We start from the raw sequence: 13,294 nt of genomic DNA on the forward strand, positions 1-13,294 counted from the left end.
ATCATGTATTTCTGAGTTACCATGAGCTGATTTCTCCACCCTCAGCTCGACCTCTGACCCTCCCCATTATTTACATGCATCACCTAGATATTGGACTGATATAAGGATTAACCGTCACGTTTGCCCGCAAGATTCTCAACAAATCAAGTTGAGTAGGTACACAAATTATGTTGTCATGCAGGATAATTATGAAACATTTTCAATAGTGGAAAATGCTCTCCACAAGTTCTGGCTTGGTTAACACATCCTTGCCTATTTATAGTCCATTTACTTTTGTCACAAGTTCCTTTTCACAACTGTACAAGAATACACAGCCACTGTTGAAGGCATCTTAACCAGTCCAATATACCTTAAGTGATATCTTTACGGGCTAAAATATTTGTTTGGTCAATTATAGTCACACAATGAACTAAACACTGCTTGACGCATCTTGTAGTTTAAGTACTGACGTAATTATGAACGTAATTCACGTCATCCTAAAAATGGTTTTTTTGCAACCGATTTTGATGAAAATACACTGGAGTTCATACTCCACCTCAGGTTCCGGCATTGAACAGCTGCCAAACTACTGGGAGTTTCGCTTTGTTATTATTTTCTACCCAGAGTCCATAAAATCAGCGACAATATAAATCCTTACTTAGCTGCTCTATCGGACGATAATCTTTTGATCGTTGCTTGCTTTCTGACAGTCGGGGAAAAGTAATCCACACTCTCTGCTCAGGGGCAATCATAGGAACACGCTGCCGAGTTTTTTAGACCTTAAATCTCTTTGAGGTAAAAAGTGGTAGATAAACAAAAGGGAATTTGTCGGTCTCTCGTTGCCAATTTCCACTGGTGTAGGAATATTTAAATCGGCGATGTGTGGGAATTACTTAATCGATGTTTTTTTAAAATCTAATACATTTGCAACGGATGGGTGTGGAGAGCTTTAAAGAAAGAAACAAACTGACAGGCCTCCCAGGGGAGGGGTCAGAAATTTTCCCCACCCCCTCCTTCTCACAAGCGCTCAACTATCCACCTCCGTACATCTCATTGCTTTGACTTTCTTGTTGCTGTGAGATGCAGGTGCAGACACGCATATGCTCGTGTGCCTTTGCACATGGTTATATATGAGTGTAGACAGTAGTATTCTGCAGCAAAGCTAGGCAGTGACATTACTGCGTTTGTTTCTTTCTTTCCGTGCAGCTGGTGCGAATGACTTGCAGCCATCTACAAGACCCGAGTGACCCGCTGTATCAGCCGAAGCCCCTCATGGACAGCTGCTTCCCTTAGCTGATTGAAACCTGCCGTTAGTCACTGACTTGGAAGGAAAGGAAACGGTGGCAGCTCAGGTTGTTATTGTTTTCTGACGAAAGCACCTTTTTGTTTTCCAAATTCGGGGAGCGAGCCTTCTGGAGAAAGACTTTCTTTATCAACAGCTGCTGGTGAACACTCAGCGAGAGAATTAAGATAAGAGGGGGAAAGAGAGACATCAATAACGGGGCAAGTGTTATAGTATCCTTTGTCTCTCGAACTGGAGTCACACTGAAGCAGCCTGGTGATTCTGGAGCTATGGGACCGAGAAAGAAAAGCAGCCCTTCAATCAGATGTCTCAAGAACTGTGCTGCTTCAGCACGGGGTATTGGTGTGGCGTTAACCCTGGTCTTTGGGATCTGGACTGTTACAGCAGAAGCAGAAGAAGAGTTTCAGTCTGTGTATGTTTGGAAACCAGGTAGGACAGACATAACAAAGATTCTCAATCGTTTCTAAGCACATTGCATAGAATAAATACAACTATATTTCAAATGCTGGGGTTACAGCAAAGTTCTCCCTTTTGAATACTTATCGGAGTAATTCAGAATTTTATCGTGGGACGAAATGAGTTTCATATGATTGTCGTCCGTTTTTCTACTAATTGAATGCTTTGCTTGACAATCCAATGGGGGGGGTGGAATGTTTTGGGACCCACCGATTTTCTCCGTGGGAAGTAGCAATTCCATTTTGTCATTACCCTGCAGGAAGTCTCTTTCTACAGCTGGGACGGAGCGTCCCACCTCGTTGCCTAACTAAGTACCAGCATATACATGCATCGAGCAGTTATGATGATTTGTTCTCTAGGCGTCAGTGATGGGAGTCCCCACTTGACCGCTGATGCCAGGCGTGCTTGTATTGCCAAATATTTAGAAAAATGTTTAAATCAGTATTTGCATAACTGGAGGTGTTAAGTATACGTTAGCAGCTAGTTACATTCGGGGCATAAAATAACTTAAAATCCACATTGTCATTAAACAACTTTCACCTTACCATTAAATTGCGTATTTCTGCAATGGTGTTAGTATATGCGAGGTACTTGGTTCCCAATCTAATACTTGACGGTTTGAAGACAAAGGGATTTACAGGGATTCTCCTGATCTTCTGCTGAAACTTCGGCAGAAATACTCGCAAAATGCTGTAAATCGCGGGAGAACTCGCACGGAGATATTACCTCGCACGAACTAACTGGTACTGTACCCGATTTTACAGATCCAAAATATTTTGACGCCAGGAGACTTAATTCTCAATAGCTAATACCCGAGGCAGACTTAATAGTTTAACTCGGATATGCCAACGACACTTGCACCATAAAACACCAGTTTACGTCCAATATTTGTTCGCCATTGGCGCCTTAAGGGTAAATCCATCAATCCCATACTGATGGTTGGTGGGGAGAGTAGTTTGAAAGTTGATTTCCATTTACAGCATTACCTCTGACCCAGGCTCCCTCTACAACCTTGCACTAGGGGAGAAAGATCCATTAATTCTGCTTTGTTAGTAACCTTAAGTGCTTTTTGCTTGCCACTTTGCAAATTCTTGCTTATTTGATACAAAATGATATGCCTTAATCATGCAAATAAAAAGTATAAACCTGATATCAAAAAAAAAACCTGCTGTAACTAGCACCAAGTGCACACTGGTTAATTTACAACTATTCTGATAACTTGGATTTTCAAACAGATTGCATCTTACCAGGAGTTCAATTAGATTTTGATTCTATCTTTTATATGCTGCCATTGCCAGTCTAGAACAAAATTGCACACAGCATGTGCTAAAGAAAGACTTTCTCAAAAATGGCATAATCATTCACATTTGATCTAAATGATTGTGTTTCAACTGGGTTGGTGGTCTCATCATTACAATATAAGTGTGCAATAACTTTCAAAGTCATTGGAGAATAGTTCATACTATAAACAGGAATGAATACTGTCAACAAATATGCAATATATTTGAATGCATGAAGTATATGAAACAAGGTAGATGAGCTTATAGTACAGATAGAAATCTGTAGACTTGATGTTTTGTGAACGGAGGTCCCAGCTGGGAGCTAAATATCTAAAGATGCACATTCTATTGAAAAGACAGGCAGGTGGGCTAAGGGGGTGGGGTGCCTCTGTTGTTAACAAATGTAATCAAATCTTTAGCAAGAAGTGACATGGGTTCAGATGATGTATAATCCTTATAGGTAGAGTTAAGGATAAAAAGTGTAAGGATAGAAGGAGTAAGGGTAAAATGATTCTGATGGGGGTTATATATGGGCCTACTAATAGTAAACAGGATGTGGGGTACAAACTATATTTAGAGGTAAAGAAGGAAAAGTAATAAAGACAATGTTACTGTGATGATGGGGGATTTCAACATACAGGTACACTAGGAAACATCAGTTTGGTTTTGGATACCAAGAGAGAGAATCTGTAGAATACATACAATTTTTTTTAAGAACAGCTTTTTGTTGAGCTCATGAGGTAAAAGGTAACTCTAGATTTGGTGTGCATGAACCAGGTTTGATCAGGGAGTTGAAGGCAAAGGAACACTTGGGGGATGGTGATCAAAATATGACAAAATTCACCCTGTAGTTTGAGAGGGAGAAGCTATCATTGGATGTAATAGTATAACAATTGAGTTAAAATATCTACAAAGTGTTACCCAAGCATGGCAGTGGACAAACCCAAGTGCAGTACACAAACACAGGGGCAGAGTCAGGAGGTGTTATTGCTATAGCAAGCGTGGAATCAGTTTCCAGGAGAGTCCTTACCCAAAGTCCTGGGTTTGGAGAGAATCCAGGAGCAATGCTAGACTTAGAAATAACAGTCCTAAGAACCATGAAGCAAGGTTACTCAACACTAGAGTCAACCAACAAACCAGCAGCTCCTTGTTGTGATCACAGGGTCTTTATCCTGCATTTTCTGACGGAAAGTAGGTGTGTGTAGTTAGTGGTACCTGGGAATGATTGGAAATTAAACAAGGGAGATGAGCTGGCCAAAGCTGATTGGAAGGGAACTCTAGTAAGGATGATGATAGAGCAGCAATGGAGGAAGTTTCTGTGAGTAATTTAGATGATGCAAGATAATTTCTTCCCAAAAACAAGTAATCTAAAATGAGCACAAGGCAACTGCAGTTGACAAAGGAAGTCAAAGAGGGTATAAAAGCAAAAGAGAGCACCTACAATATTGTAAAAACAAGCAGCAAGTTCAAAGATTGGGAAACTTAAAAAAACAGAAGGCAACTAATAAAATCAATAAGGGGAGAAAAGGTGAAATGTACCTAGCTAATAATATAGTACCTAGCATATAATAATATGTTTTAAAGATAAATAAAGAGCAAAAAAGAAGCCAAGAGTTGACATTTGACTACTAGAAAATTAGGCTGGAGAAGTAATAATGAGGAAGAAATGGAAAAGTATTTCACATCATTCTTCATCATGGAAGACACTGGCGTCATGTCAGAAATTCAAGAATTGGGAAGAAGTGAGTGTAGTTGCTATGACTAAGGAGAAGATGCTTGGGAAGCTGAATGGTCTGAAGGTATATAAACCATGTGGATTTGATGGATTGCACCCCAGGATTCTGAAGCAGCTGAAGTGATTGTGGAGATATCAGTAGTGGTCTTTCAAGAATCATTAGAATTGGGATGGTTCCAGAGAATTGGAAAATGTTGCAAATGGCACTCCATTCTTTCAGATGTGAGGAAGGCAAAACACAAAAAGTTATAGGCTGGTTAGACTCACTTCAATGGTTAGTAAAATTTCAGTCAATTACTAAGGATGAGGAGTTAGGGTACTTGGAAACATATGATAAAATAGGCCAAAGTCAGCATAGTTTACTAAATGAGAGATCTTGCCTAAGAAATGTTAGAGTTCTTCGAGGAACTAACAGTTAGCATTGACAAAGGAGAGTAAGTGAATATTGTGTAGTTGCATTTTCAGAGGGCCTTTGAGGTTCTGCACATGAGACTGCTAGTAAGATAAGAGTCCAGAGCATTTCAGGCATTGGTGACTGGCAGAAGGGTAACTGTGGGAGTAAAGATTAGATTAGATGAGATTAGATTCAACTTTATTGTCACTGTGCCGAGTACAGATACAAAGCCAATGAAATGCATTTAGCATCTGACCAGAAATGCAAAGAATAGTGTTATTTACAAAATAACTGTGAATAAAAAAAGTGCTACAGCACACAAATATAAAAGTACTGAGACTACAATATGGATGCAATACTGCTTAGCGCTGTGATGAGAGGTTCAGCAGTGTCACAGCCTCAGGGAAGAAGCTCTTCCTCTGCTTGCTGGTGCTGGAGTGGAGGCTCCTGTAGTGCCTACCAGATGGGAGGAGAGTAAAAAGTCAATGGTTAGGGCGAGATGCATCCCTGATAATGCTTTTCGCCCTGCCCAGGCAGCGTTTATGGTAGATGTTCGCAATGGTGGGCAATTGGGTGCCGATAATCCGCTGGGCAGTATTCACCACACGCTGGAGCGCTTTGCGGTCCGGTACAGGACAATTGCCATACCACACTGAAATGCAGTTGGTGAGTATGCTCTCAATGGTACAGCGGTAAAAGTCCGTCAGTATCCTGGGACAGAGGTGAGCTTTCTTCATGCTCCGCAGGAAATAAAGGCGCTATTGCGCCTCTTTGATCAGGATGGAGGAGTTCAGGGACCAGGTGAGATCCTCGGAAATGTGACACCAAAGAATTTGAAGCTTGATACATGCTCTACTACAGTTCCGTCGATGTAGGTGGGAATGTGAGTGCGACTCCTGGCATGCCTGAAGTCCACAATGATCTCCTTGGTCTTCCTGGTGTTAAGGGCCAGGTTGTTAAAGGGGGCCTTTTCTGACCGACTGCCAGTGACTTGTGGTGTTCCACAGGTTTTGGTCTTGGGTCAGCTACTTTTAACATTATGTATATAAATTATCTGGATGGCAGACTTGACGGCTTTGTGGCTAAGTTTGCAGCTGGGATAGGTGGAGTGGCAAGTACTACTGAGGAAGAACTTGGACAGGTTAGGAGAATAGACAAAGAAAGTGACAGATGGAATTCAACATGGGGAATTGTATAGTGAGTACTTTTCTAGAAGTGAATGCAAAAACAATTGTCTAAATGGGGAGAACATTCAAAAATCAGAGGTGCAACGGGACTTTGTAGTCCTAGCGCACAATCCTTAATCTGCAGGTTGAGTTAGTAGGAAAGCAAATGCAATGTTGGCATTGATTTCTAGAGGACTGGAATATTAAAGTAATGATGTAATGCTGAGGCTTCATAAGGTGTTGTTTAGACCATAGTTGAGCAGTTGTGGGCCCCATATCTGAAGAAAGATTTTCTGGCATTGGATAGGGTCCAGAGGAGCTTTATAAGAATGAAAGGGTTAACAAAAGAGGAATGGTTGATGACTTTGTGTCTGTACTTGCTGGTATTTAAGAGAATGAGAGGGGATCTCATTGAAACTTACTAAATATTGAAAAGCTTGGATAGAGAGGATGTTTCCTATAGTGGGGTAGTCTGGGATCAGAGGGCACAGCCTCAGAATACAAGGATACCCCTTCAGGATAGAGTTGAGGATAGGTTTCTTTAGCCGTAGGATGGTGAATCTGTGGAATTCTTTGCAACATACTGCTTTTGAGGACAAGTCATTGGGTATGTTTAACACAGAAGTTGTTGATAGGTTCTTGATTAGTAAGGATGTCAAAGGCTATGGGGAGAAGGCAGGAAAATGGGGGTGAGAGAGATAATAAATCAGCATGCCGGACTGGTGGAACAGACTCGATGGACCAAATAACCTAATTCTACTCCTGTGTTTTATGGAAATGTTTTGTTATTTTATTATTATTATTAAGAGATACAGCACAGTATAACAGGCCCTTCTGACTCAATGTGCAGGCTGCTGAATTACACCAGTGTTACCAATTAATCTACTAAACAGTAGGTCTTTGGAATGTGCGACAAGAACATCTGGAGGAAATCCAGTGTTCAGAAGAAAACTGAGAAAATGTACAAACTCCTTACAGACAGTGACAGGAATTTCGCCCGTGTTTCTGGTGCCGTAAAACGTTATGCTAACTGCTTCACTACTCTTCTGTATAGCTAGAATATAAGAGCATGTCTTTAGAACACAGATGAGGAGGACTTTTTTTTTAGCTAGAGTTTGGTGAATTTGTGGATGGCTATGGTGTCCAGTCACTGGATAAATTTAAAGCAGAGGTTGAAAGGTTTTGATCAGTTAGGGTGTCAAAAGTAATGCAGAGAGGGCAGTGGAATGGGTTTGAGGGGAAATAATAAATCAGCAATGATTGAATGGTGGAGCAGACTCAATGGACTAAAAGGCCTAATTCTGCTCTTATGCCTTAAGGTCTATAAGGTTCAATTCATTGTGTTTTATCATAGATTAATAATAAATTCAAAAATTACAAATTCCGAAAGGCCCAATCTGAACACGTTTCTGTGTCGTAGGTGGATACAAATTTCCTTATTCACAGAATTTGTGTGTGAATGCTTTGATGATACTTTGATAATAAATGAACCTTTGAATGCCTGTAAGTGAAATCTGGGGAAAGCAAAGATATGAAATTCTGCTAGACTGGTGCATTCGGGGTTTAGGTGGGCAGGACATTATTTAGTGTCACCAAATGCTGAACATTGTAAATTTTGGAATTGCAAGTGGGTATAAAACACACCAAACTCCCCACCCTACCTCTGAAAACTAACATCCCACTAAACAGAAGGAAAATGTGTATCAGTCATGCCAGGCTTTACATCAAACTTCGGGTGGTGTGGATAAGTTTGTTTAAAAAAAAAGCAGTATCAAGTTTGAAACAATGTATAGTGAACGATTAGAAAAACAATTCCATAAATCAGTTCTCTTAACGGAACAAACATCACACAGCAAAATTTTATAATTGAAAATTAAAACTCTGGAGAATAAAAATAAAAAAAATCTGAAAATGCCATCAGCTCCAAAAGCATTTAAAAAAACCCCACAAAGGTTGACTTCTGAGCATTAGAAAAAGTACCTAAACAAAGTCTGACTTTTTCTTTGAAAATGTATTGCCTGCACTCCCAAGTATGAAGATGGATTTGCTGCTTGACCTGTGTGTATTTTGGTATATTATTACCAAATATTGTAATTATTATCATTATAATGAATGTCTTTAATAAATAAACATCAATAGGAACCACATTAACATGGAGTCATGTTGTTTAATGTTATATCTGTAAATGAATAAGTCAACCCTGGAGTCTGATCCACCATTTCATAAATCCTAGACTGATACAATGTTCGAGTCAACACCATGTCCTTCTCTCCATGTCCTTCTCTTCTTCTTTGTACTTTAACTGTTTCAGTATCTGGCTTGAATGCATTCAATGAGCCTGTCTTCGTGTCTTTTTTGGGGAAAAGAATTCCAGGGATTCATTATTTTCTCCATTAAATAGATTGTCCTGTACAATGAAAATATGTCCATTGGTCCTCAATGCCACCATCAGGGAAAAGAAAATCATCTCAGTAACTTGGTCAATTCTTCTCAAGTTTGCATCTTTTTGTATGATCACCTCATATTCTTTATTCCTTGTATACAACCTGCTCAGCATTTCTTTCAAGGACATTAATTCTTTCATCACTAGAATCAATCCAATGAACCTCCTTTGCACTTCCACTAATGCAAGTATATATTTTTCTCTCAAATATAGAAACTAAAACAATTTGCATTATTTCACTTGTGGATTCATGAATACTTTGGTTTTCCATAATTTTATATTCCGTACTGTTTGCAATAAGGACCGACATTCCATTAGCCTTCCCAATTACTTGCTGTACCTACAAGCTCAGTATCTAAATAATACTTTTGCTTTTCATTCTTCTTTCCAAAATGGATAAACTCCTATTTTCTTGTATTATACATCATCTGTTGGCTTCTTGCCCATTTACTTAAACTATCTATAGTCTTTTATAAGCTTTGTGTCCTTCATACAGCTTATTAATGTTCTTATCTTTGTAACTTCAGCAGATTTGACTCATTCTCTCCATCCAAGTATTAATCTTGATAGAAGTATTTGAAGCCGTATCGCTGATACAATGGACACCAATCGGAGATAACCTGAAAATATAAGTTTATCCTAACACCATCTTTTGATAGTTAACCAGTAACTTCTGCATAGTATTATAATACTCACAATTCTCTGCACTGTTATGTGGTACAGTGTCCTTTTATGAAATATTTTATTGAATGCCTTCTGGAAATCCAAATATACTACATACACAGCTTCCCCTTTATTTGCTCTGGTGTTATATGCCCCCAGAATTATGGTAACTTTGTCAAACACTATTTTACTCTCAAGAAACTATGTTGACTGTACTTGATAATGTTGATTTTCTAAATATAGTAACATTACTTCCTTTATAACTGATCCTAACATTTTCCCAATGACAGAAATGTGGCCCATTGACCGATAATTTCTGTATCACTCCCTTGTTGACTTATATTTGTGGTATTCTAATCTTCTTGGACCTTCCCAGAATTCAGGGAACTTTGGGTTGCAACCAATTCCTTTAAGACTCTTAAAGATGCAGACTATTTGATCCTGGAGATTTGCCAGTTTTTAGCCTCAGTAATTAGCCTTGTCTTTTTTCCCTAGCAATAGGGATTTTTCAAGTACCCACACCTTCACTTTAGCCCCTTATTTATCTATTATTATTCATATGTTTTTAGTTATTTCATCCCTGAAGTCTGATCCAGATAATTATTTAGAATCTCTGCCACATCACTATTTCCAATTATCAATTCCCAAACATTATCTTCCAAAAGAACAATAATTACTTATTCCTTTTTTGAGAAGGTAACTATGAAAGCTTTTTATATTATTTGCTAGTTTACTTCATATATTATCTTCACTTCTTTATTAAATTTTGGCATCCCATGCTGGTTTGCAACAGAAAACACCAATTCTTAGGCCTATCACTATCTTCCAGACATTGCATGCTTTTTAATATAATCTGATACATCATTAACTATTTAGTTAGTCACAAATGGTCCTTTTTGTAGTCTTCCTTTCTCACCACGTTACCTTTAACTGAAATTTTATGGAATTACTTTTGTGGCTTATTTGCTAAGATGGCAATTTCTCAGTGTAAGTCAAGGGAATGGCTGGAAGATTCTTTCTCCTATTGGCCAGGGTTCAGTGTGAGTATCAGTTGTGCATTTGCATCTATTCAGCTGACTTTGATAATTTTGAACTGGGGACTTTTAATTTCATTCTTGGCTTTCTCTTATCTACATGGTATCTCCCAAAGATTAAATCTGGAGATACTCAGGCTCCAAAAGTGAGATAGATTTCATTCCGGCAATTGCAATTTATGAAGTTCTCCATGAGTTCTTTTATCCCATTGTCAGATTGCTTGCTTGACTTCCAGTTTTGATGTTCCACTGATTAAATACTGCCAAACAAAATTAACAGCCATTTCTTTTGCATCTCATTGCAACCCCCACACCCATGCCATTGATTACATTAAATGGACATTTCTTCAACTCTTCTCTGCACTTTGGGTAACATGTGTTCTAGTGTCTAAACCGTATACACTGGAAATATTGTTCTAAGCCCTTTCCTTTCCACAAATGTAACCAAGCTTGAAACCACCTCTAAGGTTTTGGTTATTTCTCTAAATATATTATTTAACTCTTTTTTGTTAATTATGTCTATTAACATGTTATTTTGGGATATTATTCTGCATAAACATCAATATTAAGAATATTTTACCATAGTGGAGAATACCCTGACTGGTTACACCATGGTCTGGTATGGAAAATCTGATACCCAAGAACAGAAAAGCCTACAAAAAGTAGTGGATACAACCGAGTCCATCACAGGTAAAGCCCAGCCCACCATTGAGCACATCTAGAAGAACGGCTGCCACAAGAAAGCAACATCCATCATCAAGGACCCCCATTATCCAGGCTATGCTATCTGCTCATTAACACCACCAGGCAGGAGCTTCAGGAGCCTTAGATCCCACACTACTAGGTCCAGGAACTGTTAATACTCTTCAACCATCAGGTTGTATTTGCACAGATTGTGTTCTTTTGCAATTGGTTGTTTGACAGTCTTTGTGTGTAGTTTTATCATTGATTCCATTGTATTTCTTTGTTCTATTATGAAGATCTGCAAGAAAATTAATCTTGGGCCGATATATGGTGATGTATAAATATTTTGATAATAAATTTACTTTGAACTTTGATATGCTGTACATTAAATGTAGTGAAATATCTCAAGGCTTTCTGCAGGAGTTTCTCCAAGTTTAAAAAGAAATCTACACCAAGCCGTACAATATTAGGATGAGTAGCAAAAGAAATGGGTGTTAAGAAGCACCTTTAGAAAGTATAGTGGAATAGAGAAAAAGAACTTTATGATGGGAATTCCAGAATTTAGTGTTCAATACCCTCCAGCAGTAGAGTATTTAAAAATGGGGATGCATATGAAACTGCAATTGTAATTGAGTAAAGATCCCAAGAGTATTGTTGAGCTAAGTTAGAGACAAGGTCAGGGAGGAATCTGTTTTAAACAAGAATAAGAATACTGATATTAAGATTTTACCAAACGGAAGTTGTACAGATAATACAGAGAAGTGATCTCCCCTCAACTAAAGATGGAAGCTGGAGATGAAGCTAATATCTTTTAGAAAATTAGCTCAAATTTTCACACAAAACATACACAAAATGGTGGAGGAACTCTGCAGGCCATGCAGCATCTACAGAAAAGAGTTTCAGACCGAGACCCTTCAGTAGGGCTGGAGAAAAAAAGATGAAGAGTAGAGTTAAAAGGTGTGGGGGACACATTTTCAGCAATATTTCTTTGTACTCATTACCAAAAATAACAGGGTAATAATTCAATTTGCAGTCACTTTATAATTAGTAAACATAATCAGATCCTGGATATGAGTACTTGTCATGTGGCTTTTCAATTCTACTATAAATGCACCCAATTAGAATTTCAAATTCTATGTATTTTGATTTCCATGTAGCATTTAAATTTGAGCAGCTTTGGTTCATTAGTTTTAGGTAAGCATTCATTTCAATTAAATTTGTAATTACATTTTAAGTAAAGCTCCATCACTTTGAACTATTAAATCATTACCGAAGGGGGGAAAAAAACTCAGCCTATCAAGTCTATACTAGAAGTATCCATATCAACTTGAAATCCAAGACATGCACCATGGAGCTGAATTAATCCTAATTAAACAAACCTCAGCTTTTATTTCAGTTTAGTGAGACAAGTAGGGACAGGCCTGATGCTGCAAAGATTTCCTTTTGCTTTTGTTTGAAGAGGGAAATGGGCACACCTGAATTTCTAAAATGTACTTCCAGCAGGCAGGGCTTATTGCCAGAAATGTCTTCGTGTAAAATTATATTTCATAAGTGAGCTCTTTGACAAATGGGGTAACTGAACCCAAAGTTCAAAGTAATTTTATCATCAAAGTACATGTATGTTACAAAACACAACCTTGACAGTTATTTTCTTGCAGGCATTTACAGGAAAAAATATAATAGAATTTTACAGGAAAAAACAATTAACATAAATTGACAAACACTAATGTGCAAAAGAAGACAAACTGTCCCCAAATAAATGTAGTACTGAGAACATGAGTTGTGGCAAATCCTTGAAAGTGAGTCTGCAGGTCATGGAATCAGTTCAGAATCATGGTGAATAAAGTTTTCCATCCCTGTTCAGTAGCCTGATTGTTGTAAGGTAATAGCTGTTCCTGAACCTGTTGGTGTGAGATCTAAAGCTTCTGTACCTCCTACATGATGGTAGTTGTTGTTGTTCGTCCATAGTTGTCGTTGATGAAGACCTCGACACCATTGATGGTGTCGAGACTAGCACTTGATTTGGATTTAAGTGAGGGGGAGTTGTGCAGCGTCAGCCTCGCTCTCTCTTCCCAGTTCCCATCTGGATCCAGTGGCAAGACAAGAGTTGGGACAACTGGAGATGGGACTAGGTGCAGTGGATGACTAGGATGTCTT

The 13,294-nt window shown here is 38.5% G+C and overlaps 1 protein-coding gene across 1 annotated transcript in view; it reads left to right on the forward strand.

Moving 5' to 3' along the window:
* The first annotated feature begins 1,149 nt into the window (after positions 1–1,149).
* LOC140195299 (thrombospondin type-1 domain-containing protein 7A-like) overlaps positions 1,150–13,294 on the forward strand; it is a 430,342-nt gene continuing 418,197 nt past the window's right edge. The window contains exon 1 of the mRNA XM_072253392.1: positions 1,150–1,711. Coding sequence (XP_072109493.1) covers positions 1,552–1,711 — 160 coding nt within the window. The 5' untranslated portion in view covers positions 1,150–1,551. The remainder of the gene's footprint in view (positions 1,712–13,294) is intronic.

The sequence above is a fragment of the Mobula birostris genome, chromosome 3, assembly GCF_030028105.1.
Source record: "Mobula birostris isolate sMobBir1 chromosome 3, sMobBir1.hap1, whole genome shotgun sequence".
Classification (NCBI taxonomy): Eukaryota; Metazoa; Chordata; class Chondrichthyes; order Myliobatiformes; family Myliobatidae; genus Mobula; species Mobula birostris.